The sequence below is a fragment of the Notothenia rossii genome (genome assembly GCF_949606895.1).
Source record: "Notothenia rossii genome assembly, chromosome: 2".
Classification (NCBI taxonomy): domain Eukaryota; kingdom Metazoa; phylum Chordata; class Actinopteri; order Perciformes; family Nototheniidae; genus Notothenia; species Notothenia rossii.
Genome location: NC_136904.1, coordinates 16343363 through 16369084, shown reverse-complemented (window position 1 = coordinate 16369084; position 25722 = coordinate 16343363). Strand labels below are relative to the sequence as shown.

At 38.0% G+C, this 25722-nt stretch overlaps 4 protein-coding genes across 26 annotated transcripts; 3 read left to right on the top strand and 1 right to left on the bottom strand.

Moving 5' to 3' along the window:
• Positions 1-1179: 1179 nt before the first annotated feature.
• pdcd5 (programmed cell death 5) lies at positions 1180-3713 on the top strand. The gene is made up of 6 exons (XM_079664336.1): positions 1180-1364; positions 2102-2145; positions 2429-2490; positions 2806-2897; positions 2991-3062; positions 3143-3713. Exons 1-6 carry the CDS (start codon positions 1299-1301, stop codon positions 3188-3190), a joined length of 384 nt encoding a protein of 127 aa, XP_079520462.1. The 5' UTR covers positions 1180-1298; the 3' UTR covers positions 3191-3713.
• A 1461-nt stretch (positions 3714-5174) lies between these two features.
• mvda (mevalonate (diphospho) decarboxylase a) lies at positions 5175-12794 on the top strand. Its single transcript, XM_079664326.1, has 10 exons — positions 5175-5419; positions 6138-6208; positions 6718-6832; positions 6927-7073; positions 7495-7694; positions 9092-9166; positions 9282-9500; positions 10259-10374; positions 10557-10665; positions 12311-12794. Exons 1-10 carry the CDS (start codon positions 5344-5346, stop codon positions 12389-12391), a joined length of 1209 nt encoding a protein of 402 aa, XP_079520452.1. The 5' UTR covers positions 5175-5343; the 3' UTR covers positions 12392-12794.
• A 1102-nt stretch (positions 12795-13896) lies between these two features.
• Positions 13897-17501, bottom strand: LOC307028925 (uncharacterized protein). 23 transcript variants are annotated; one of them, XR_013805154.1, is made up of 5 exons: positions 17266-17501; positions 16918-17004; positions 15610-15662; positions 14362-14656; positions 13897-14241 (listed from the first exon to the last, which is right to left on the bottom strand). XR_013805154.1 is itself a non-coding variant. In XM_079664327.1 (5 exons), the coding sequence occupies exons 3-5, from the start codon at positions 15644-15646 to the stop codon at positions 14030-14032; spliced, it is 540 nt and encodes a 179-aa protein (XP_079520453.1). In that variant the 5' UTR covers positions 15647-15662; positions 16918-17004; positions 17266-17501; the 3' UTR covers positions 13897-14029. The 23 variants fall into 23 exon arrangements, 7 of the variants coding, with proteins under 7 accessions (XP_079520453.1, XP_079520458.1, XP_079520454.1 ...); XR_013805155.1 differs by having other exon boundaries at positions 14362-14653; XR_013805156.1 differs by having other exon boundaries at positions 15610-15659.
• A 141-nt stretch (positions 17502-17642) lies between these two features.
• Positions 17643-25163, top strand: cyba (cytochrome b-245, alpha polypeptide). Its single transcript, XM_079666255.1, has 7 exons — positions 17643-17684; positions 22756-22844; positions 23121-23190; positions 23462-23536; positions 23658-23741; positions 23870-23951; positions 24337-25163. The coding sequence occupies exons 2-7, from the start codon at positions 22787-22789 to the stop codon at positions 24520-24522; spliced, it is 555 nt and encodes a 184-aa protein (XP_079522381.1). The 5' UTR covers positions 17643-17684; positions 22756-22786; the 3' UTR covers positions 24523-25163.
• Positions 25164-25722: the final 559 nt, after the last annotated feature.

The window sequence follows — 25722 nt, the reverse complement described above, 5'->3', positions numbered from 1 at the left end:
TACAAATCACCAGCATCTCTCTGTATTTTATTCTAAATGAAACTGATTCCAAAAGTAATTTTGTATAAATATCATTGACATTGCACTGTTCTCTCAAAAAGGACCATGAACACACCCTGTGAAGACGTGTGACAATTTAGGCTATTCCCATCCTCAACAGCTTGACAAATGTTTAATAAAATCAGGCTATGATACAATAAATAATATATCTGAGTGTACAGAGAGTACAGAGTACAGCGTATATAGAGTAGGTCCCCAACACCTCCGGTGTCCAGGGGACTGCCCCCCTGTCGGCGAGGATTTTCTTTTAAAGTTTTTTTTTAAAGTTTTAGTGGATTTTAGCGCCTCCTAGCATGGCAAAGTTAAGTGTGGTGGGAGACAAGATGGCATGAGTGTGTGGGTGAATTTTATAATTGTTTTAAATAATAATAATATAACAAAATATTTCAAATTTTAAAAATAATAATAATAATAATATAAAGCAAATCAAAATGTAATAAATAATAATTAAATTATGAAAAAAATAATAATAATGAAAAAAAGGTAATGTGATTGAGTCACTTCAAATCAATCCTGCCTGCACAGGTTGCTGTATAGCTGTATCAGTGGTTAAAGCTTCAGTCCATATCTAGATGAGACCGTGGGTTCGAACTCTTCGAACCCAGAGATTTAAAAAATGATGTGTCTGGCCAAAGTACATAATTAAACAAATAAAACGTTTCTTAAAGAATTTCCGCTAAAAAATAAAGCAAATGCATTCAATACAAAAATCCTTGATGCAAAAGCTTTTATAGCTTTTATAGCTTTCCAGGGAATCGTTAGGACATGTGTGAAGTGATTTTGGTAGAACTTGACTTTTAATATGACAAATATTGCATTGCAGTCTGCTTACTAGTTAAAGAAAGACAAGAATTGAAACAAAGCTACACGGACTTGATTGCTACAAGATGTAATGGTTTAAAATTGTATTCACATTATTGGAAAATTAGAAACGAGGATTCGCGTTGGCTGGCGGGTGTATTTATTAAATGCAAATGATGCAAATGATGCCTATGCTGTGCTGTAATTATTAAGTATTAGAGTAGTAGCCTACGTAGTACACCATAAACTAACAACTTATTTTTCTTGTGTGATCATTATTCTGTTCTCGATTGCCTTAGTCTTGGATCGTTTTTTCCGAAATTGACTACACTCCCCTGGACTGGGTAGGGCCTTGCCTCAGAGGAGAATTTGGGCACATTTAATTACGTTACCGCTTTCTTTTTCACTGTTGTGGGTCCACATCACTATTCCTAACCATGGCAGACGAAGAATTAGAAGCAATTAGGCGTCAACGAATGTCGGAACTACAGGCAAAGCAAGGGGTAAGGACAAAACATGAGCAGAAGCGTGTTTACGGCCGCCTTATAAGGAGATGCTGAAGAGAGCTTCATTATGCTGCTAGCTAGTGTGGCTAAACCAGTCACCAAAACTCAAACGATTTAACCATCTGTAAGGGGAATAGATGCAGCCCTCCTAAGATAGCCATGTGCATCTACATGAAATGTAATTAACTCAGTATTTAGTTGGATAAATCACAATAATAATAACCAATGTCCCATTACTTGCACTGCTAGCTCTGCACCAAATGACAATGACAGTGTTAGCTGAGCAAAATTAAACAATGACTTATGAACAATTTAACCTATTTAAATGTATTTCTGTCCCATTTCACAAATACAGGGTAGAGCTTAGATGGGGTGAAGTATTCTCATAAATTGTCTGTTAGAATAATGTTAAGTATGAAGTCAGGCCAGCTTCATTAACATGAGGTTCTTTTTTTACTATCCACGTAACAAAATGAAACAGTTGAAGAAGGTATGACCTTGTTGTAAGAATGTAATTAATTTATGCTTGTCCTTTTTACAAAACCATTATATTTGTGCAATTGTTTAGCTTTCCCCGCAAGGCAGTGCTTTCTCTTTTTTTCAAATAAAAAATATATCCAACCCAGCACATATCTTACACATATCAGTGGCTAGAAATATAAGTGATGATGACATTTAAGAGATTACAAACAAATATAACCTTTATGTAATGGTGCTCTAACCTGTTCTTTCAGGATGCCTCAAATAATCAGCAACAAGGAGAGGAGGCCAAACAAAGGTAACATTAGAACAAAAACAATATTTGTAAACAAGAACACCTGGAAATGTTATCTGCCAACCTTTTTGAGTTGATGGTTCAGAGTTACAGTATATCTTAAAGAAAAGTAATACACATTTGATATCATATTAAACCTGTTTAGCTGTGGGACCAATCTGGAGAAATCCACTGTTCTGATGGCAAAAGTTTAATAATTGTTCTTTACTGTTTTCCCTTTACTCGTCTCAATTGCAGATTTTGACAGTGATTGCTGATGTGCTAATATTTTCCATTTTATTCACAGAGAAACGGACATGAGGAACACTATATTGGCTCAGGTTTTGGACCAGTCTGCCCGTGCAAGATGTAAGTTAGCTCTCATATTTATTGTTATATCTATTCAAATAACTTTTCAAAGTTGATCAAGCTATCTAAAACAAAGTGCAATCATTTAATGTGTTTATTTCTTTGGAATATAAAAAAAAGGACACAAAACTATAATGCAAACATTTGTGTGAAAATCAAAAAACATTCAACATGAAACACAACTTATGAGTGGTTTCTATTTACTGAAAGTGTCATAAAGGATTTACTAGGAAAACCTCAAGCTCCTCTTACTGGATTTTTTTGATAAACGTTCAGTGCTGCATGTGAATAATATTTCTATCTTCTTTTTTTCAGTGAACAATCTTGCTTTAGTGAAGCCGGATAAGGCCAATGCAGTGGAAAATTATCTCATTCAAATGGCTCGTTTTGGAAAGTTGGGAGGAAAGGTAAGTCCACCACTTTCTGATGCTTGAAGCACTTTAGTTATAGATATTCCTTCTCCTGCGAGCAGAGCAATAAGTGTTTTTTGTTTTGGTCAGATTTCAGAGTCGGGCTTGATCGAGATTCTAGAAAAAGTCTGTGAGCAAACCGAGAAGAAGATGACTGTGACAGTAAGTCCCACTGAAGTATCTCCTATGTTTGATGTATTATCCGTCACTTCTCTATCTTACAAAATGTATGCTCTCTGTAGTTCAACAGGCGGAGGGTGATGGACTCAGATGATGAGGATGATGACTAACTTTAAACTGGAGGAACAGGCCAAAAAACAGGAGAGGATCTGCTTTACTCGGACTCTGATACTGTCTTTGACCTGTTAGTAGAACCTGGGATTCCACACTGTCTGATGTGTGTCTCTGGAACGACATTACCAAGAGGAAAGAACAAAGTGGAGTTAAATGTTGACATAACTGGTAGGCAGTATAATACACACAGTGTCAAAGAAGGGACTCTTTTGCGATGTCTTTCCAAACAAGTTGCTACAAATGTGCTCTGGCTGTGTTGTACCCCTAACAGCTGATGGCACTGTTTTACTCCTCTAGTCCTTCTCAGTAGTTACTCTTTTCTTTCTCCACCATGTTTAATTGTTCTGTTCAATCACAAGAAGCTATACAAAGTGCACTGCTGTTGGTGCATTTTATCTAGACTGTTTTGTTAATAAACACATTGCTCTTTATTCAGGCCAACATTTGTATGTTGCACTTGGATGTTTTCTTTTTGCTGAGATGTATGTTAAAGGTTTACATAAAACAATTTAAAAAGTCTTACATTTTAAATGTTGTTTTTTTTCTTCTAGTTAACCATTTTTAAATGATTAGTTATTTTATGCAAGAGTGGTGAATCCTTCTGACATTTGGAAAATGTAGGGGGTTTTACATTGATGATGATGATGATGGGTCAAGGCCGTTCTCATGATTGGGATATACCCAACTCAAGAAGAGACACACTTTGCAGCATCACTACACAGTATCCTCAGCAACTATACATAGTTTAAAGAGTCAACAGATGGCAAAGTGTATGCAACTACTTTTCAACTGAAAAGTATGAATAGGATATGTATTTCAAGAAAGTACCAAGCCACAGTCAAACAACCAATGGAAACATGTATAACTGTTGCCATAACTTTACAGTCAGCTTTAATGACTGCAAACAATACAGATTTAATAACATTCATCATTGCTATACACTTTTGTGTTCCTACAATGTCAAATGGAAGATGAAGAAATGCTCATTAAAGAAAGGAGCAGCAAGATGGAAGGAGTTTTGTGTAAAACACTGAATTATGCGTTAAAAACAGAAATCTCAAATAAATTTAAAAGTATGTTACCCAGTTCTTATTCTTAAAACATTACATATATACTGCCATGTACTGCTTAGTTTAACACTTATATATAGTTATTAAGATCATCAAATGTGTGTGCAATTAACATCTGAAATATAATATAGTAGTAGGCTATACAATGGAAATACTCAAGTATGATATACCCCAAATTGCACTAAAGTGCAGTACTTGCAACACCGTGTATCACACTGAATAAACAAATTATAATGTGTACTTATCTAACTACAGCCTAGAGAGTATACAATACAAGTATTATAAGTCAGAATGGTCTAAAATAATTGAATATCATAATCATCATTTTACTTTCCCAAGGCTGTTCAGTCAGAATATGTTTATTTAGTAGGGAGAAATTAGATATAACAGGTGCACAATTTTAGGATAAAAATCAAATACAAATATTCTTATATATTATTGCTATATATATATAGGAAACATTTGCACATTTTACTACAATTTATGACAATAATACAAATGTAAACATATACAGTAGCGTAATAATAATGGTTATCAGGCTCAAAATGTACAGTGTGATACAGTAAAAATGTTATAATAATGCCTAAAGGGGTGTAAGTGATGCTCTGGTAAATACATATTATTTTAAGTATGTTTAAATTAGTGTACATTTAAAAGACCTGAATAATGTATATGTACATGTATGCGGAACTGCAGGGCGGAGTCCAGAACAAATTTCCTTACGGGGACAAAGTATATCGTATCGTAACCTTTATATATACAGTCTATGATCGTAACTCTACCCCTTTCATCAGTGAGGCAGTGTTGTGGGATGGTCTCTGTTATTGCCCGATTTTCGCACTACTGTGGTCAGATGATCTCTCATTGGCACGTCAAAACGGCTTAGCTCTGATTGGTCGCAGGCTAAGCCACATGTTCGACAACAGCCAATCGGAAAAAACAGCTCGATGAAAAGCTGTAGTAAGGTTGTACAGTGTTAGCTTAACTGTGACTGCTAAACCCTGAGGAGAATTTAAAGTGTATTTCTGAGTGTTCAGGTTCAGTGTTATCAATATAAACACCGGTTTACATAAACAGCTATGCCTGAAAATACTATGGAAAAGCCAAACATAGTTACATGCACCGCTCCAGTGAACATCGCTGTCATCAAATACTGTAAGTATCACCTCGACTTGTGTGCATGCTTGTGTTCTGAATTTAAGTTAGCTTTAAGAAACAATGATCATTTAATCCAAAACGACAATATGTTACGTGTTATTGTTCTATGGAGACCTGTTTGGGATGTTTTACTGAATATAGTGCATTAAAGGGACATTTTGAGCATTTTAATATCGTGTCATTGTATCACAGAAGTGGGAGAAGTATTCAGATGTTGTACTTAAGTAAAAGTAGAAGTTCCAGAGTGTTTAAATACTCTGATCATAGTAAAAGTCCTGCATTCAAAATGTTACTCAAGTAAAAGTAGAAAAGTGTTGGCATAAAAAAAATACTCAAAGTACCAAAAGTACTCAGAAGTACAAAGAAGCAGAACATGCACAACTCAAGTAAAGAACACGTATCACAAAATTGTACTTTAGTTCAGCACTTGAATACATTTACTTAGTTACTTCCCACCTCTGTTGTATCAATCTTATACAAATTATTCTCCCTGGCCTTCTAGTCAGAGTGGAGCACGACTCATGACATTTCTCTGTGTTCGATTTTTATATTTGCTGTTGTAGTTTATTGTCTTTACTGTTTGCGATTGTAGTAATGTGTTATTTATTGGCTCGACCAAAAATCGTTTTTAAAATGTGCTATATAAATAAAACCTGATTTGATTTGATAATTCATGTATGCATCTTGTGTAAATCTTGGTCTACTTTCTTTTCAGGGGGGAAAAGAAATGAAGAATTAATTCTACCCATTAATTCATCGTTGAGCGTCACATTGCATCAAGACCAGGTATTTTAATTTAAAAAAAATGTCATCAAGCAGACTTCGAATGTGGTTTCTGTTGGAAAAGGGTTGTTTTTGTGTCAATTGTTATCCAGAGCTGTTACAGTGAACAGCTCTGTTTTCCTGTCATCATTAAAGGATACCATAAATCAAAGTAAAGAGGCTTATTCAACAATGCTTCTCGTGGCATGTTTATGTTAAAGTATTTACAGTTTTGAGGTAAGTCATGAAATATTTATATTCACTTGTTGTCGTGCAATGTCTCTTTCATGCTCACTGTGGGCAAAACAATGTTTTGACAAACTGTGTAGCAGAGCTGACATAATATCGTTGTTGTGCTCCATGGTCACTGTAAACTCTTTTTTTGCCATTACAAATAAATGATTAATTTCAATGATGTGTGCCTGGGTGATGGGTAACATACATGGTGTCATATGTGTTTCCTTATATGACTTTGTGTTAGTGATAAGATAGTAACAACACATGTATATCTGACATGTCCTCCTTCTTTTCAGCTGAAAACAACCACAACGATTGCAACTAGCAGATCATTTAAAGAAGATCGAATATGGCTAAATGGCAAAGAGGAGGATATAACCCATCCAAGACTACAGTCCTGTCTGAGAGAGAGTGAGTCCTGTCTGTTAATATACCCTCTTTAAAACACAGATGAGTTAGAGACAGAGCAAGCCACTATGTCATCCTTACTTGTTTTGGTATTTAGTTCGCAGACTAGCAAGGAAGAGACGTAATGATGGGGACCCTGCTCTGGATCCGTCTGTTCTGTCTCTCAAAGTCCACATCTGCTCGGTTAACAACTTCCCCACTGCTGCCGGGCTCGCCTCCTCTGCTGCTGGATTTGCTTGTTTAGGTGAGAGTGCGCACTACAATGACTTAAGTATTATTTTTTTATAGTAAAAGCTCAAAAGTTGCTTTCAGCATAGAATAAAACCAGTTTGATTATACTTTGATTATATTGCCTTTTTAATTATCCAGAATTATGATACTGTGTATATTGTTTATATAGGATATGATATCATATTTAATTTAATTTTTACTTTTATGTTTTAGTTGTTAATTCTCTATTCCACTTTTTAAGTATTTTAATTTTAATATTTGAACACACTGATGATGCTTCTGTAACAAAAATAATTTCCCAAATTGGGATCAATAAAGTATCTATCTATATATCTTATTGTGTGCCTTTTCTTAAATAACCAGTCTATCTGATATTAGATACATATTACTCAGCCTCCTCTGCTCTAACTCCCTTTTTTTTCTTTGTGTTGCAGTTTACACTCTGGCCCGGGTGTTTGGCACAGAGGGGGAGTTGTCTGGGATTGCTCGGCAAGGCTCAGGCAGTGCATGCCGCAGTATGTATGGAGGGTTCGTGCAGTGGATCATGGGACAGAAAGATGATGGCAAGGACAGTCTAGCCCAGCAGGTGGAGCCAGAGACTCATTGGCCTGAGCTCAGAGTCCTTGTACTTGTGGTAGGTCCATTTTTGTTTTGGAGAACTGGGAATTCATGATAATTTTGTCCTGATTGAACTGCACTGATCATGTATTGTGAATATTGCATACTTTATTTATTTACTACTATGAATGACAATATTTGTTGCAACATGTAGAGCAAACACATTGTCTAGTGCAGTGGTTCTCAAACTTTTTTTCAATAATGTACCCCCTTTGAAAAAAAGATTCAGCCAAGTACCCCCTGATCAGCGCAAAAACAATTTGTTAGGGAACAAATGCCTATACAAAGAGGTACAGTACAGCGCTGCACCATCAGTGTCTGATTTATTAAAACAACAACCTTGTAACTGAGAAACACTTAAATGCTACATTTCAAATGTTTACAATCCATCACTAAATTCATGGCCAACCAATTTTAACATCATGCAATAACACTAAGACGACATTAGTTGCATTGAACTGATCTTTTTAATAATTTGTACTTACAATTTAGTGAGAAACATGGGCTTGTGCTTCACTGAGGAGCTTTGTCATTCTGACAAGGAGGCAAACTGAAGTTATTACACTTCGCGTTTTGAAATATGTGTAACTCTGTTCATATAAAACCCACACTGCTCAAACTTCGTTACTTTACCTAAAATGTGTATATTTATGTATTTATTTATTTTGGGGTGTGGGGAATGAAGAGAAAAAATATATGAGCATTTTATGAGCATGGGATTTTAACCCCTCATATAAACATATGAATAATGCTATACTTTGCGGCCACACGCCGTTGCCAAGCAACGCTTATTGTTTAGGTGTCCTTTGATAAGCAGGCAGTCATATAATTAACTAGAACTAGCTAGATCTGATAGATTTGGACATAAACACGAGTGAAGTATAACCGGATGCGAGAAAGGGATCAGAGATCAGATCAGCTGCTGCTGACGGAGAACACGCAGCTCTTCCGGATCACAGCTCCCCCGCTGTGACGGACCGTTGAGTGGAGCAAAATTAAATACACTAAGAGTTAGACCTAACACACTTAGCTAGTTTATCTACTTTGGAACTAGCTAAACTAGTTATAAATATGTGTATTCTTTACTGTCGGGTCACTTATTACAGATTCAGCGAGCTGCACAAGACTGACGGGCTGTCAGGAGAGGGAGAGGAAAAGAGAGCACCCGGTTTATTTTTCCCATTTTATTATCCAGAATTGCTGTAAACCTTTGAATAAAGTAATTAATCTACTATTAGTAGTTTGTTTAAATGCATTACTTATGTTGTTTTTTCGTTAACATAAAATAAATCTCACGTGCCCCCTGCAGTACTCCAACATACCCCTAGGGGTCCGCGTACCCCATTTTGAGTGAACACTTTTTAAATTAAATAGAAAATGTATATCAGGTGTAATGAATGCACTTTTCCACAGGCCAGTGCTGAGAAGAAGTCAGTTGGAAGCACATCTGGGATGCAAACCAGTGTACAAACAAGCTGTCTCCTAAAGGTACTTTGTTCACTTACATGAACTAACAGCTGTTAGTATACTAACATTACTGTCAATACTGTTAAAAGTGAAGAATATCTTCATTTACACTCTTATCTTGGTTCTGTGTCTGCAGCACCGGGCAGAGTCTGTCGTCCCGGGCCGGATGGAGGAGATGATTGAAGCGGTGCGGGGAAAGGACTTTGTTGCATTTGCTGAACTAACCATGAAGGACAGTAACCAGTTCCATGCAACCTGCCTTGACACATACCCTCCTATCTTCTACCTCAACAGTGTGTCTCAACAGGTTATCAACTTGGTGCATCGGTATAACAGACACTACGGGGAGACAAGGGTGAGCAACTTCACTCTTCTGTAGATCTCTAGAAATAGCTTTGGACAGCTGTGTATGTGTCTCTTTATTTCTATATTCAAACCATTTTTGTATTTCTTACTGCATTATTATGCAACAATAATACAACTCTGGATTCAAGGATTCCAGGCTTTTATTGTCATTTGTACATAGCTACAGTGTAGTTATGACAATGAAAATCGTAGGTCACAGGCTCCTCCAACAGTGCAACACAATAAATCAGATAATAGTGAAATAAAGCGGGGAAAAAGGCAGCGTTGGAGAGGAGCAAAAGACACAGCAGCCATCCTCACCGGCGCCGTCTAGGAACTTTGATACTTAAAGAAAGCAAGGATTAAGATATTTTCAAAAAGAAATAGATTAATCATTTAAAACATGGCTGCTTTGAAGGTCAGATAATTATTCATACAACTTTGAAGTTGCTTGTAAAATATTAGTTATCATTTATGCAGTTGTAGTCCAATTTAGCTTAAACATCTTAACTACAAACATTCTTTAAATGTTCTGCAGACGATTGGTCTGTGGCAGTGTGTATGTCTTATGGTATTGTGCATTATGTATAACTGTAGTCTTCTCTCTTTTGTATCACTGCTGCTACAAAAGTTATATGTTTTTCTTGTGTAAGAAATGTTTCTCAGGGTATGAAGCTGAATTTCTGAGATGGTGTAATGAAGATGTGAAACTTGTGGAGGTGGATTTTAAACTCTGTATGACGGTCCCTTCTGTTTCTTCCACTCAAGTTGGCCTACACATTTGATGCAGGCCCCAACGCTGTGATCTACACTCTGCAGCAGCATGTCGCCGAGTTTGTTCAGGCAGTGCAACATTTCTTCCCCCCTGAGAGCAACGGAGGACAGTGAGTGGACAGATACCCGACCTAGTTGGCTTTAGGTCTTCAAAAAATAACTGTCATACAAACTACTTGATTTATCCAAAACATTTAACTATTTACATAAATATACACTGATAGATGGGTGTTTGTGTGGCTCCTATCAGCTGTTTGAAATGGGTCATTGAATGTTTCTTCCTTCTCTGCAGGTTTATTCAGGGTCTTCCAGTTAACCAAGCTGCTCTTTCCGAGGAGCTGAAACAGGCTATTGGTCTAGAGCCTATGCCAAAAGGAATCAGCTACATTATTAGTACAAAGGTACACAAACATACCCACTGATATAATCCCTCTGTTGCTCAGTTATTCCATACGTTTACAGCAACCTAAAATCAATGTTGTCTGTTTTGATTTATATGTATTGGTGTGTTTTCTTAAGGCGGCACCTTGTCTTGAAAAGAAATGTGATATATCAGTTTTCAGATTGCTAGATACGTTTCAATTGATGTCAACACTTCCTTTAACTGCCCTTACGTAACATTGTGTTGCCTTACCTCAGTTGAAGATTGTGGTAGATTTTGGTTCCTCTGCTACAATGATGTTAGACCAGTGGTCACCAACCTTTTTAAGCCCAAGATCACAGACCTCGGTCTAGGTGAAAGGCGAGATCTACCTATTGCAGAATTGAGTGAAAAAGACGGCCCAGAAAATGCTTCCAATTTGAGGCCTTTTATATAGGCTAATTGCATCTGAATTACTGTTACAATGAAGGCTCCATAATCAGCTCACGGCATATAGGCAGGGGTAAAGTGCTATTCGGGGGCGGATCTCACCTCCTCTAGAGGGGTCCTCACCTCCTCTAGGGGGGTCCGGGGGGATGCTCCCCCGGGAAGATTTTTTTTTAAATATTGAAGTTGAAAGCATCAATCTGGTGCACTTTGAGAGCAACATGAACAGTTCTATGGATACCTCTCTCAGCACCCATATGAAACAGAACTGTAAACAGATTTTCTTTTTCTTTATGGATATTTTACAAATCACTCCCCTTTTAAACTGTATTCTTGTTTTACTGACATACTGTATAGTAGGCTATTTCATACCTGTTTTTCATTTATTCTCTTATTGTTTGTATAACTATAAATGATCATATGAAGGTTGCCGCGGAAATAATCTTTTGAATAATTTGTGACAAAACCGTTCTAAACACTCAGAGTCCTTTAGCCCACCTGAGCCCCTCAGTCTGAAAGGAGAGGACTCTCCTCCAGCTTGTTGTGGAAACAGCTCCTTATGTCCGTTAGTTAGTTAGTGCAGCTAGCTAACCAGATGCTAACATCACGGTCCCCGCTAGCACCGGTCCCTCTCTCTCCGTCTCTCTCCCTCTCTCTATCACACTAAATGCGCTATTGCCACACACACACAGAGCCGAGCTTGAATGACACAAGCACACGTGTATTTCCATGCAACTCTCTGATTGGTGTGGTGTCTTGCCTCTGTTGCGTTCACTGAACACGGGAAATTACAGTCCTGCCGTTGTCTCTTGTGTCATGATGAGGTTCACGTAAAGCACGGTTAATGTATTATATTATTGAGGTGTCTCAAATATACGTCAATCAAGTGGCACCTGCTAACAGGGTGGTGGATGATAGGTTTACATCTGAAAACGTATTTTTCAAACATAATTATTTTAATTTAATTTTTCTTTCTTTTGTTACTTTTTTTTTTAACGGTCCGCGATCTACCCGCACCACACTCGCGATCGACCGGTCGATCGCGATCGACTGGTTGGCGACCACTGTGTTAGACCAAGTGAATGAGTTCATAAATACAGATGAATACTTTATTACACATCATTTCTTATTCAAGTAAAGACTTTATTTGCAAGGCTTTAAATTGTGTATTTCCATGTTAACACAGACACAATTTCAGAAGATAACTTCCTAATGATCTTTCGTTGTTTGTGTTTAAGGCTGGACCAGGCCCTCGTGTTGTGGAAGATCCCACTCAGCATCTAATTGGATCTGATGGGATGCCTAAACATACTGTATGATGCTCTGCAGCCCTAAATGGACACATTTCCAGCAATAATGAAGCCAGTTCAGCAAAAATAAAAATGTAGTCAAATGTAGCTATATTTTGTACAGCTGACCTTGTGATGGCTGCCCAATCTGAGCACCTGATTGTGCCTGTATGGCTTTGAATTGTACGGTCTGTGATGTATCGATGTGTTTAACCATGTAAAGCCCAAATATAGAAAAACATTAGAATTTATTTTTAAACCTTTCAGATGTTGTTGTAGGGAGCCTCTGGAGCAGAAATGAAAGAGTTTTCATAATTTTTTACGTTTTCATAATTCTTAGGGAAATGTAATATTGCAACGTTGGGCTTAGGTGGGAGCAGAATTTCTGTATTTCTACTCACATTGTCTGAATAAATATACTGCTACTAGGGTTGATATGCAGGATTGATTACCGAGGAAAAAAAATGTTTTCCAGTCTTCTTTATTTCCTACCTATTTAGGGTTAAAAAAACATCTTGCACTTTTAATTCAATTTCAATCCACTGTAGAGGACGTCAGGACCATTTTAGTTTGAAAAGACAAACGTATTATGGTTATAGAGTGATATTAATACAATACATTCACCTTTATTTAAAACAAATAAGTAATTGATCTGAACATTGCGGTTTATTTGGTCACTAAAAAACTAGTTTGGTTTTTGGTGAATCTTTCCAGATCTTCAAAGACTTAGTCAATTTACTGGGAAAAGTACCTCATTGGACTCCAGTCAGCACGGGCTGTAGGGTCATCTCGACCAGTTTTATGGATGTGGTCTCCAGTTGACCATGCACAGAAACAAACTTCGCATTCCTGAGGCAATTCTCATTTTTCATGGCTCCACTAAAAACAAGACATACATGCTACTCTTGGCCCACAGGGGGCCATGTCTTTCCAGCTCATCCCTATCCGTCTCTCTGTATCTGTGCGCTCATGGAGCCTCCTGCATATTTCCCCCCTTCTTCTTGACCCTCTTCTATCCCAGGTGTGAAATCCTCATCTCATCATCTGAGAGCTCCAAATCTGAATCTCCCTTAACTATCTGGTACAGAAAATGTCTGCTTCAGTTTCGTCTCCTGCAACTATTGAGTCATTAAGTCCATGAACATGGTCCTGACGTCCACTAGAATGGACATTTATAAAAGAGCTGTTATTTCAAAACATGAATTATTTAATTGCTTTCAGAAGTAATTATATAGTTCCTCACATGTTAAAGAACATGATTTTCATGTTAAAAATAACAATTATTCAACAATATTACTTCTCCTCATGCTAACATTGTTTTGGTATGCCAGCCATTTTGGATGAAAAGAAAGGGGAACTTCCCAGCATGCAATTGTAACCAAGGACATCACTGGAAAGCCCAGGATGTCCTCTGTACAGTACATCAGAGATTGATAGATTACCTCAAAAGAGTAAAAGGAGATGCATGTTAACACAATTTCCACTACAGTGGACATATGTCAATGGGCTGCTGGGTCCCAGGAGGATACAGCATGAATAATACTCAGTCATTTATTAAATATGAATACAAGGTAGTCCCAAAAACAGTTCCTATCGTCGGAAAGCAGAGACGGACGTCACACTTGGTGCATTGTGTGTTTGTGCTTTGTTGCAGTGTCCTCTTTGTCTTCACTGAAAATGTGCCATTAGGTCCTTGCGTACATCCAGTGGAGGTTGTGATCTCTTGGATGGGGCCCCGTTTGGTGGACTCCCATCACCTGATGATGGTCTCTTCTGAACATTCAACGGGCTCCTTGATGTCACCGTCGGTGCTACAGTAGGCTCCCGTTGCCTGAAGATGGTCGTCCTCTCTTGGGTGTTTTCAGAGGAGTTGTGTTCACCTGATTAGAACAGAATCAATCAAGATACATGTCAAAAATACATTAGGATACAAGTCGAAAACATGACATGGGAATATAGAAAAATATTACAAACGGCAAATAGCAGAAATGCATTCTTACCAGGAGGAGAGAGGATGCTAGATCTGCCTGAAACTGTCTCCTGTTCGGGATCTCCTGCTTTGGCATCTTTAGAGCAAGGATTGTTTGCCAGAAGATGTACACGCGTCGGGACTTCATGGGGATCCACACCTCCCATGTACTTGTAAGTACCCACAATGTAAGGCCTCTCAACTTCTACAAAAGGTTTTGTTGGCTTTGTCCCAGCGTTGAATTCTCTGCACAGGGTCTGGTCCAGCAAAGGATGACACAAGTGTGACCGCTCTGCTGTCTGCGTAGATCTTGTAGTTCTGACCTTCTGGAAGGGAGCATGGAGGTAAGCTTAATCACAACATCACCTGGGCCCAGGAGTTCAAATTTTTTAATCCCTATCTGATCAAATCTGGATTTTGGGGAGTTCAAAACCAAAAAACAGGATTAGGATCACTTTGGTATACGATCAGATCAGGAAATCCAATACAAGCTTTATTCTGGATCAAATCTTCAAAATGGGTAGTTCAAACTGACAACACAGGATTGGGATCAATTTAATCCCAAAAGAATGGATTACCCTGATCCCACCAGAGGGGTGGATTTCCAGTGGATTACCAGAGCAAAATGTACTGTACAATTTATTTTTAAATATATGTTTCAATTTAAATAAGATGGCAACGTTTGTTAACTGAAATAATACCCACTTTTTAGCCTTCATGGGAAATACATTTATTTTTTCCATTTTTGCTCGTTTGTGGTGGTCTATTTTGTTTTCAACCAAATGTTGATGACATAAATGTATCACAGTAAAGATTGTCAATCACAAATGTAATTGAGATCAAATTAAAAATATCAACAACAAAAAAAAAATCATCTGTCATCACCTTCCAAATAAAAAAATATAATTAGACATTATAGATGTCTCTGCAATGTGGACTCTTGTTTTCCTTGTATTATTTTTCAGGTCCACTAGATGGCGATCAGTAGGATTAAAGCACTAATATTCAAGATCAAGTCATCTTGAAAAATCGTAATCTGGATCAGGTTGATCCTATCCTGAGTTGCTTTGAACTCCAGGGACAACATTTGGCCGACTTTTCTGATCCTGGATCACAAAAAAAAAACATGGGATTTCAAAATCTGATCGGATCTGATTGGGATTACAAATGTTGAACTCCTGGGCCCTGACAATCCAAGTTCAGACGTGGCTCGTATCCCATTGACGCTGCCTTGGTAGACATCAAAGTCACGGATCATTCCAGAGATTCCAGTTCTCACCCACACTTTGAACCCCCATGGGTGTGGCTTGCCTCATGTATTGCTTGATGCTACTGAAATGGAAAAAGTAATGAATAAATATGTATCAATAATACAGATGCTTATTATAGTAATAGATTACCTGAAGGAATAGATAGGGTGGTGGGACAAGTGCTCATTCTGTCTGGCTTAGCCTACTATCATACTAAAAGAAATGCATCCACCACCCCCATCGAGGTGTCCCGATGCAACAAGTATCTGAATCCTATTTGCATTGTACACTTGAGTCACACAATACTACCTGGCTTAGCCTATTATCATAATAAAAGCAATACCTACACCCATGGGCGTAATTTCCACTGGGGACAGGGGGGACATGTCCCTGTCTGTGACCCCTGTCACTTCGTCTTTACTAAATCTCTCTAAAAATGTCATCAATCTTGATACAGGGTACTTAGTATATGTTGTAGTTTGGATTCATAAAGCTTATAGTCTACCATCCCATCATTCAAGGGTGGTTTTCACTATACAGTAAGTAATTGTTTTTTTTGGACGGACACAATAATTTACATTTTTGTACCGTGTTCAATCTGAATTTACTTTAAAATCAAAACATCTGTATTGATTCTGACACTTCTACATCCAACTCACAGGTGTAACCTTGCTTTGAGAAAAACGATTATAAATGTAACCCTTTTAGAAGGGAAGATATGGTCATTTGTTCTGGGAATATGGAGTCAGATTTGGGTCAATATTCTAGCGCACAAAACAAGCTACTCACGAGCGGAAAATGTGCCATCGCATGAAATGACCCTCGCGCGCAGATTAAACCCCCTTGCTCGCTCACGGGAGTCTCAGCCTCACTCGTATGGCGTTATATTTGTGCGCGAGGGTCATTTTATGGTGTAAAAGCACATCCGCTCGTGAGTAGCTTGTTTTGCGCGCTAGAATATTGACCCAAATCTGGCAGAGCCACCCAAATACCAAAATGCCTGACAACGCCACCTGGGGAATTTCGCCCCAGGAGATATTTAATTTACACCTCATTTACACCTCATTTACAGGCTCTACAAGTTTGCGACTGACACAAGACAGACTTGGTTCAATTATAATGAAAAAGTTTAACGGTTTATTTCAATATGTCAATCACATGTATTTGTTTATTCTTGGTAAAAACACTTGATAGAAAATTACTAAAAATCAATGAGGGAAAAAAAGAGAGTGGGCATGATGCCAGCCAGGGGAAGGCAGTCTAACAGGGCTGTGTCCCACTTACCCACCACCGGTGCTCACTGCAAACCTAAACTCACTGAACGTGAAAAAACTCACTACAAACTGTGTCTCAGTGCTCCTACCACTACAAGCCGTGAAGGGAATCAGACTGTGTGCCTCCACCACTAGCTGGCTCCAACTCCACTACAAGGGGCAAAAAAAAAAAAGAGTATAAAGCAGAAGAAACAATGATCCAGTTGGTCCAAACCACTAACAGCAAAATACACTAAAATCCTAAATATAAGACAGCAAAACAAAATTCAAACAAAAACCTAACTCAAGCAAAACCTAACTGTAGCAAAACAGCAGCTGATAGCCTACCACCTAGGAAAAACACATTGTACATTAGATTACAACACAGAAGTAAACATTTAAATCTTTTAACTTAGGTAATTATAAACGTACCACTACTCAGTATGATTAATACTAAAGTACTGAGGAACAACACACATCCCTCCAGGTTAACAGGAACTTCAGGCATCACACTTGGCCAAGGGAAGACCGGGTGGACCAGGATACAAGCTGACAGTAGCTAATGAATGTAATTCAGTGCTAATATGCACATGAGGAATATTAAGTTGCTGATCCAACATGACATCCAGCATCTGAAAATGTACCCTTAAGGTGACAACAGGCAGGCAGCAAACGAACCAAAGGCTGCCATGATGCAACAGATGTCTTAAATACCCCTGAGTTAATTAGGGGTTGGCTCTGGGGGAGGAGTTGACCTACTTTAGGTGATGGTGAGTTCAGGGCCTAGAGATGGTGGGTCAATGGAAAACGCTTGATTGGAGTAGATCTGCTGGGGCTGGTGTCTATTGACGGTGAGTGCGAGATTGAGCTGGTGGAATGGCGTCTCTGAGTCCTGGAGAGTAGGATATGGGAAGTGCATCTGAAGGAGAAGGAGGATGGAATGAAGTAAGAAAGAAGATAGACATGTCAAGTGACGGTCTCAGTGAGTCTGATTCGCAGAATGGAATGAAAAGAACAAAGAAAAGGAATGAGAATGAAGAGTGGAAAGTGATTGTGGAGTTTGGTGAACAATCCGCAATTAAATTACACCCTGTGGCCTTGACTAAAGCGATTCACAAATAAATTGGATCGATAATGCAAGCAAGATTTCTGAGCAAAGGAGGGATGTTGGTAAAAATGATAAAATGCAAAGTTACTGAAAATGAAGACCCTGAATGAAGTTCGAATTAAATGGCATGTTCCCGGAGCAAATCGGAAAATACGTGGAGTGAGGTCCACTAGAAATCAGCATTGAAGAACTCAAGAAATAAATGAAAGGGGGCAAAGTGTCTGTAGTTAAACGTCTTCCTACTAGGTGTCAGGGTACGCTAGTAGATAGTTTGTCTGTTCTTCTTCAGTTTGAAGAAGATAATTCATCTCTAAACCTGTGTGGTGCTTTAAATGCCAAAGGTTTGGGCACGTGGCAGACAAGTGCAAAGCAAAAAACCATAGGTGTCGAAAATGTGCGGGAGAGCATGAATATGGTTGTTGTGCTGCAGGTGCTAAGGTGAAATGTTGTAACTGTGGTGGGGAACATAGCGCTGCGTATCAGGGCTGCAAAGTGCAGAAAGAGGCCAAGGAGGTACAGAGATACAAAGTCTCATATGCTGAAGCAACAGAACAGGTATCACAAAACTTGGGAAATCCCAAGTATCAGCCAGCAAGTATATTCTCTTCAAAAATATTTTCCCAAACTCCCACAGGCAGAGGAAAGCTCCACAATATGTTCACATAACTGTGTGATAGGAGAGGATGCATTGATTGATAATAAGTACACATGTGTGGCCTTTATTGGAAAAGTGGTGAATGTTGCCCAACAAACAAAAAAGAGGTCAAGACTGAAAACAATAGTGGAAGCAGTCAGCAATTTTTACCATCCATGTAATAAACTCAAAATCAGGAATTAGACAGACTTGGTCAAGAAAATGAAATAACATGGTGTGGTGATTTTAACGCACATACTACAATGTGGGGAGGAAGATCAACAGATTACAATGGACAGGTAGTGAAGGATTTAATGGAGGCAAAGGAATTTGTTTGTTTAAATAATGGACAAGGTACAAGACTCAATTTTAGAGATGGAACAGAGTCTGCGATAGATCTAACTCTGGTATCAAGTGAATTTAGCTTCTGGTATCAGTTGGGAAGTATTGGCAAATAACAGTATTGGGAGTGATCATTTTCCGATTATAATAAAGTTTGATGTAACTAATGTGGTTGAGCTAGATGGTATAATGAGATGGAATTTTGCTAAAACAAATTGGGAGATGTTTGCTAAATTGTGTGATAATGAATTTGATAAGATTGATATGGCAGGAAGTATTGATGAAATAAATGAGCAATTTACTTCAAATATAATTAAAAGCACTAATTGAACTATTGGGAATAAAACTGGTAAACTTAGTAAAAGTGTTAAGATGGTACCCTGGTGGAACAAAGAATGTCATGATGCAATCCGAAACAAGATCAGGGTGTTTGGAAAGTTGAAAAAAGACACATTCAATATCAACTTATTAGAGTATAAAAAGGCACAGGCTCAGGTAAGGAAAAAGGGAATGTTGGAGAGGATTCTGTTTGAGTATTGGGAGAACTACACCATTAGATAAAGTATGGGGAATTAGCAGCAAAGTAACCTGCCAGTGTTAGAGAATGGAGGGGAAATTGCCACTGGTGCTATGGAAAAGGCAGAAATTCTAGCTAAGAATTTTGTAAAAGTTCATTCTTCTGAAAATGTGACAGAAGAAGGTAAGATCAGGAGACAGGAAGTGTCGGATGAACATCCTAATGTGTATGAGGAAAGAAATGCGTCGCAGAGTGTTGTAAATGTACCTTTTTCTATTCAAGAGTTGAGAAGAGTGAAGTAAGTGTAAAATGACTGCTCCTGGGAAAGATAATGTATGTTACAAAATGTTAGCCAAATTGAGTGATTTTGCATTAGGAAAGCTGCTGGAGATGTACAATAAGATCTGGGAGAAAGGGAAGCTGCCAATAATATGGAGTCTGTCATTATTCCTATTAGAAAACCTCGGAAAGATCCGAGCAGTTACAGACCTATAGCTCTGACATCGCACTTATGGAAAGTTATGGAAAGAATGATAACAGAAAGGCTGGCGTACAATGTTGAAAAAAATGAATTAATGACTCAATATCAGAGTGGGTTTAGAAGAGGGCGGAGTACTTTAGATCCACTGTTGTGCCTGGAGTCTGAAGTCAGGAAAGCCCAAGCGAATAAGGAGTGTTTTGTAGCTGTATTATTTGATGTGAAAAAAGCTTATGATGTGGAAGGAAGGATTATGAATAAAACTGGACATTATGGGTCTGGGAGGTAACGTATATAATTGGATTATGGATTTTTTGTTTGGCCATGCTATCAGAGTCCGAGTTGGCAATTCATATTCTTGAAGGCATGAAGTTGAGAATGGAACCCCGCAGGGGAGTGTAATCAGTCCTCTTTTGTTTTCTATTATGATCAATGATATATACAAGTAGGATCCGATATTGGTAAGTCACTTTTTGCAGACGATGGAGCTATTTGGAAAAGGGGTAGAAATGTACATTTCCATTACGGAAATTAAAAGATGGTCTCTGACATGGGGGTTTAGATTGTCGGTAGAAAAACCTGGAACTTTATTTTTTTCGAGAAAAAGGATAGTTGAGGAGGTTAAAACGTTATGGACAAGAACTAAAGGAAGTGAAGACTTTTAAGTTTCTGGGAATGGTTGGACGAGAGATTCACATGGAGTATTCATATTGATAAAGTAGTAGATAAATGTAAAAAAGTGTTAAATGTTATGAGGTGCTTGGCAGGCACTAAGTGGGGGCCTGATAACGCTGCTTTGAGGAGCATATACACAGCCTTAATTAGATCAGTCATAAAATACGGACTAATAGTGTATGGTTCAGCTGCATACTCTTCTCTTCAAGAATATGGGGCAGTCAGATCTACACCAGTGTCTGTACTTCAGGTAGAGGTCGGAGAAATATCAATTTCTTTGATGAGAAAACAGTTCATTGTTAATTACTTGGCAAATCTACAGGGCCATGAAGATATTCACCGTACTAAAAAAATTGTAAAAGCTAGTCGGGGAAAGTAACACAATTTAAAAAAGAAAGTTTTTGTGTTTTTCGGAATTATGTAAGGAATTAAAAGTTAAGGAATGGAATATTAGTCCGACTGTGTTGATATCAGCTGTTCCACCATGGTTATACCTCAACCTGTAATAGATGTATCCTTATTGAAACGGCCACATTCAAAGAAAAATAAAATCAACGTGCAGGCTTATGTGAACACTGTTCTACATGAACAATATGGGCAGTTTATACAAATATTTACTGATCGATCCAAAAGTCCAGAAAATTGTAAAACTAGTTGTGCATTTCATGTTCCTGAGTTAAAGGTCAAAGTGAAAAAGCGAGCGAGTGATTACATCGCAGTGTACACAGTGGAGATGATGGCTATGTCACTAGCACTTCAGTGGATAGAGGAAGTACAGCCAATGCGAGTGGTCATTTGCTCTGACTCCAGCGCAGCTTTGGAGAGTATAAATAACTTGTCGTCAGTATGTCGTCAGGATATTCTGCATGAAAATGTTGCACATCATGTATAGGTTAGTATACATTTGGGAATTGTTATTCAATTTGTGTGGATTCCAGCGCATGTGGGTAGTGGATCAACTGGCACAAAATGGATTGAAAGCAAATCAGATTGATTTAATAGTACCTATCAGTAGAGCAGAAGTCAAATCATTTACGAAAGTTATTATCAAGCAACAATGGCAAAAGTTATGGGACAGTAACACTAAAGGAACACATTTATAACAGATACAAAGGGAAGTAGGCATGGAAAGCACTTGGGGGAGTAATAGAAGGTAACAGAACATTATCAGCAGGATACAATTGGGTCACTCTGGATTAAACTCATCACTGCATCTGAATGGAAAACATCCAACTGGCAACTGTGATGGTTGCCAACAATCAGAGACAATACATAATGTATTCTTTAGCTGCCTAGAATATACCAGACAAAGACTCTTTCTGAAAACTGCAATGGAACAACATAACATTAAGGACATGGATTTCAAGTCAATATTTGTAACTCAAGAAATTAAGTTAACAAACTGATCTTCAAGTTTCTCAAAAACACTGGTCTGAGGACAAAGATTTAACATGAAGATTCCATAAATCAACAGTAGGTGGCGATAATGCTCCTGGTTGCGACTCGCCATTAAAGCAAAGAAGAAGAAGGGCCTAGAGATGAGTGTGGGACAGTTACCTGAACCCAGTGTTCCTGCTACAATTATATACTTAAATGCTGTCGATTGTTTTCTGTAATAATAAATAAATTATATTGTAGTCAATATAATTGTTTCTTATGTATTTTCTATTTCCACATCAAGCGTTAATACAATTTGTGTTAGGGACAGGTGCAAAGGATGGAAAAGAATATGTGCCCAATCAGAATAGCTAAAATGTTTAGAATTATATTCAACCCAAGCTGACTTTCAATTCAAAAAATAGTCTTGTGGGTCAAATATACAACAAAAAAACATAAAATGAATTCATTTATCTATGGCAAAATAAGAAGAACTTGAAGAAGAATATAAACATATTGTATAAAAAAAACCTCCCTAAAAAAAGATTTGCGCATGTTATTAACGCTGGCCCTACTTCACCTGTCCGTTTTCTCATTATTATGTATACCTGTCTGGTATGTTTGCCTGTTTAGCCCCGCCCCTACCTGCACTGTTCGGAAATGACGCCAGAAAAGGGATCGGCTATGAGTAGCCCTGCCTCTCAGCCTACATGCACACCTCACATCTCGTAAATACAAGTTCTTCCTTGTAGAAACAAGATAACTGTGAGCCGCTCTCCGGTGAGTTTCAGAGTTTTCAGAGGGGCCGCTTCAGTGATCGCGATGGGGAAAATAGAGTGGGCAATGTGGGCCAATGAGCAGGCTCTGGCTTCAGGACTCAGTGAGTATACAACTTTATCTAAAGATACAATACAAATATTACTGAACTTAACATATTAGTATCTGATTACGTTTCATGAGTAAATGAGCATTATAATTCAAACTGAAATATTTTCATTAATCTTGTATTTTGTATGCATTACAATTTCAACTTTTATAACATAATCAGCTATAAATCCAAACTGTTTTAATCAACAATCAAGTCGATGTACAAACAGACTCAACGTTTGTGTCTGTTTTTAAAAGTTTTAATGATCTTTCTGCTTCCTTCTTTCAGTTCTCCTCACTGGAGGCATTGTGGGGGTGGCTGGACAGTTCAGAGGCTGGCAGTTTGCTGCTTATGCTATGTATCCTTTACACTGTGCATAAAGCAGATATCAATATGTCTCTTCTTGAAAGTGTTCATTTTCAAGTTTCCCACCTTGTAGATTTACTAGCATGCGTTTAAAGTCTTATTTAGCCTTTATGAAATCCACTACCACTATTTATTTTTGGCAAGTTAATGAGTCCAAATAAACCTGCTCACGGTCACAGATGTTAATATAAACAATTGTCCTATTATAGTTGTGATGTGACGAGTGAATCTTGTGAAATGAAAAAGTCTTGACAGATAACTAGTGCTGCTGGGGCATTCGTGTGTCTACTTGAGTATCCACGAAGCAAGAGGACCAAGGGCACAAGTGTGGAGAGAACGTAAGTGATTTTCATGATTTACTTTGTCTGCAACGTGTATACTGTATATGCTTAAAGGCTCAGGTTAACTGATGATTTGCCTGAATATTGTTGCTCACTCCTGTGTCTTGTTCTCTCTCAGGGGCCAGTACTGCTTCACTGTATGTGTGAAATCCTTTGGGCCATTGACAAGGAACTACTATGTCAGAGCATTTTTACATGCTGCGTGAGTGTTACACTCGTCACTTTCCTTTGTTAGACTGCATTCCTGTTATTCACAGTCAGTCTTTCCACAATGGACAAATACATGGCTTATTGTGTTTTGGCCTTACATTTCCTTTCTGTCTTTCTTAGACTCAGTGTACCTGCAGGTTTTTTACTTGCTACTGTCCTCGGGTGTGTGTGCCTGGGCATTGCCAGCATCATCTACCTTGCAGTAAGTGGGCAGCTTTCGCAAAATGAATCTCCAGTTTGTATATTAACTTCAATAAAGGTGATGGATGAGACTTGAAGTGGCCAGTTCTCAGAAACAAGGAAGTGGAAACAAGGAAGAGATTGTTTCATGACTAGTATCTCTGTTGAGAAATGGCCCTTTTGTTATGAAATCCGACCAGTCAGAGGTGTGCCTGAATTCTTAAACAAACCTAGATGTGGCAATAAACCCAAGATATAAAGCTTTCCAAGTAGCTCAGTTTATCTAATTGCCACCATAACATATCTCTTATTATTGTTGAGATTATAATAGTTTATAGGTATGCTTAACTTTATCTTACTCTAGCCAAACACAACTGACTATTCTTTGTCAACACTTTGTTTTCTAGGCAGCTATCCGAGGTGAACACTGGGAGGCCATTCTTCCAAAGAAGGAGATGGCCAGAAAGCCAGATAACAGCATGAAGAATCCACCTCAGAATCCACCACCAAGACCCCCTCCTGAGACGCGCAGAAAGCGAGTCGACGACCTGGAGGGAGCAGCCTATGATAACCCCATTCCTGTTGGCGAGTAACCAGCCCATTGCTCCACCCTCTGCATTCCTTTTACTCACTGCCTGAGATATTGGTACAAAACCAGTCTTGCGTCACCATTTTCTCAGTTTATGGACAAATGAATTTTTCTGAAGTTAAGGAAAAGCTTGTGACTGGACTACATGTTGAGTCCACTCCTTCTTACCTCACCCTGCAGAGAAATAGCTGATAAACAGAGAAAACATCTTCTTAGCAAGAATTTAGAATTTAAATGAAGGATGGGTAAAGTGAATGTTACTTTTGAACAAAAAAAATCATGCCCCCAGAAGTCAATGGTAATGCTATTGCTGCTCAGTGCCAACAAATAAAAAAAGTTGTCTTGTCAAAAGACTCTAGGTAAGGTAGTTATTTTTACTGCTGTTTCAAATGTGCTGTTTTCTCTGCCAACCACTGTACTGTATATTCTGTAATGGCATACAACATATTCTGTTATTAACAAATGTTACTCAGTGTGTTTTTCTATTTAATGAGGTAAACTGATCACAATACTGTAGGACTACACAGCACTGTTTTCTACAAATAAATAGACAATTGGTTGGTTGTGTCAAATTGATATTAGGCATTTGTCATTATTTTGTCTGTACTTTGATATGTTGTAAATAAACCCTTTTGTGCCACTGAATCATATATTTTCCTTGGTTTTTACATATGTCTTATTTGACAAGTTCCGTTTGGATGACTATTTTAAGTTATGAAATGTGCCACTTCCCCATTTTGCAAACACACAGGATTTCAATACATTGGAGTTTCCCTTTCTTAAGTGTAATTTCTACATTTAATTTAATATCATTTAGCTGACACTTTCATCAAAAACCACTTACAATGTCTTTCTCATTGTTTGTCACATTGCTGTTCTTTATTGACTTTAGATGGAAACAATATGTTAATACTTCTGGCTAGTTGACGGACAGGTTCTGTGTGTTTCTGTCATTTCTATTCTCATGTCTCCAGGTTTTGTTTTTGTCCTTCACAGCTGACCTGTTAAGCAGCTGTGTGAAAACCACAGAGGTACTGTGACACTTCCCCATTTTATTGTGTGGGGCTGAAACATGTGAAGCGCAAACCAATGTACAGCAGTTATTTATTTAAGATATGTATCAGTACTATATAAAAATAATTACTCTAAACTACTTATAGGTTATATTCCTAAAGTAACTTCTGGGAAAAGAGTTTTGGGGAAA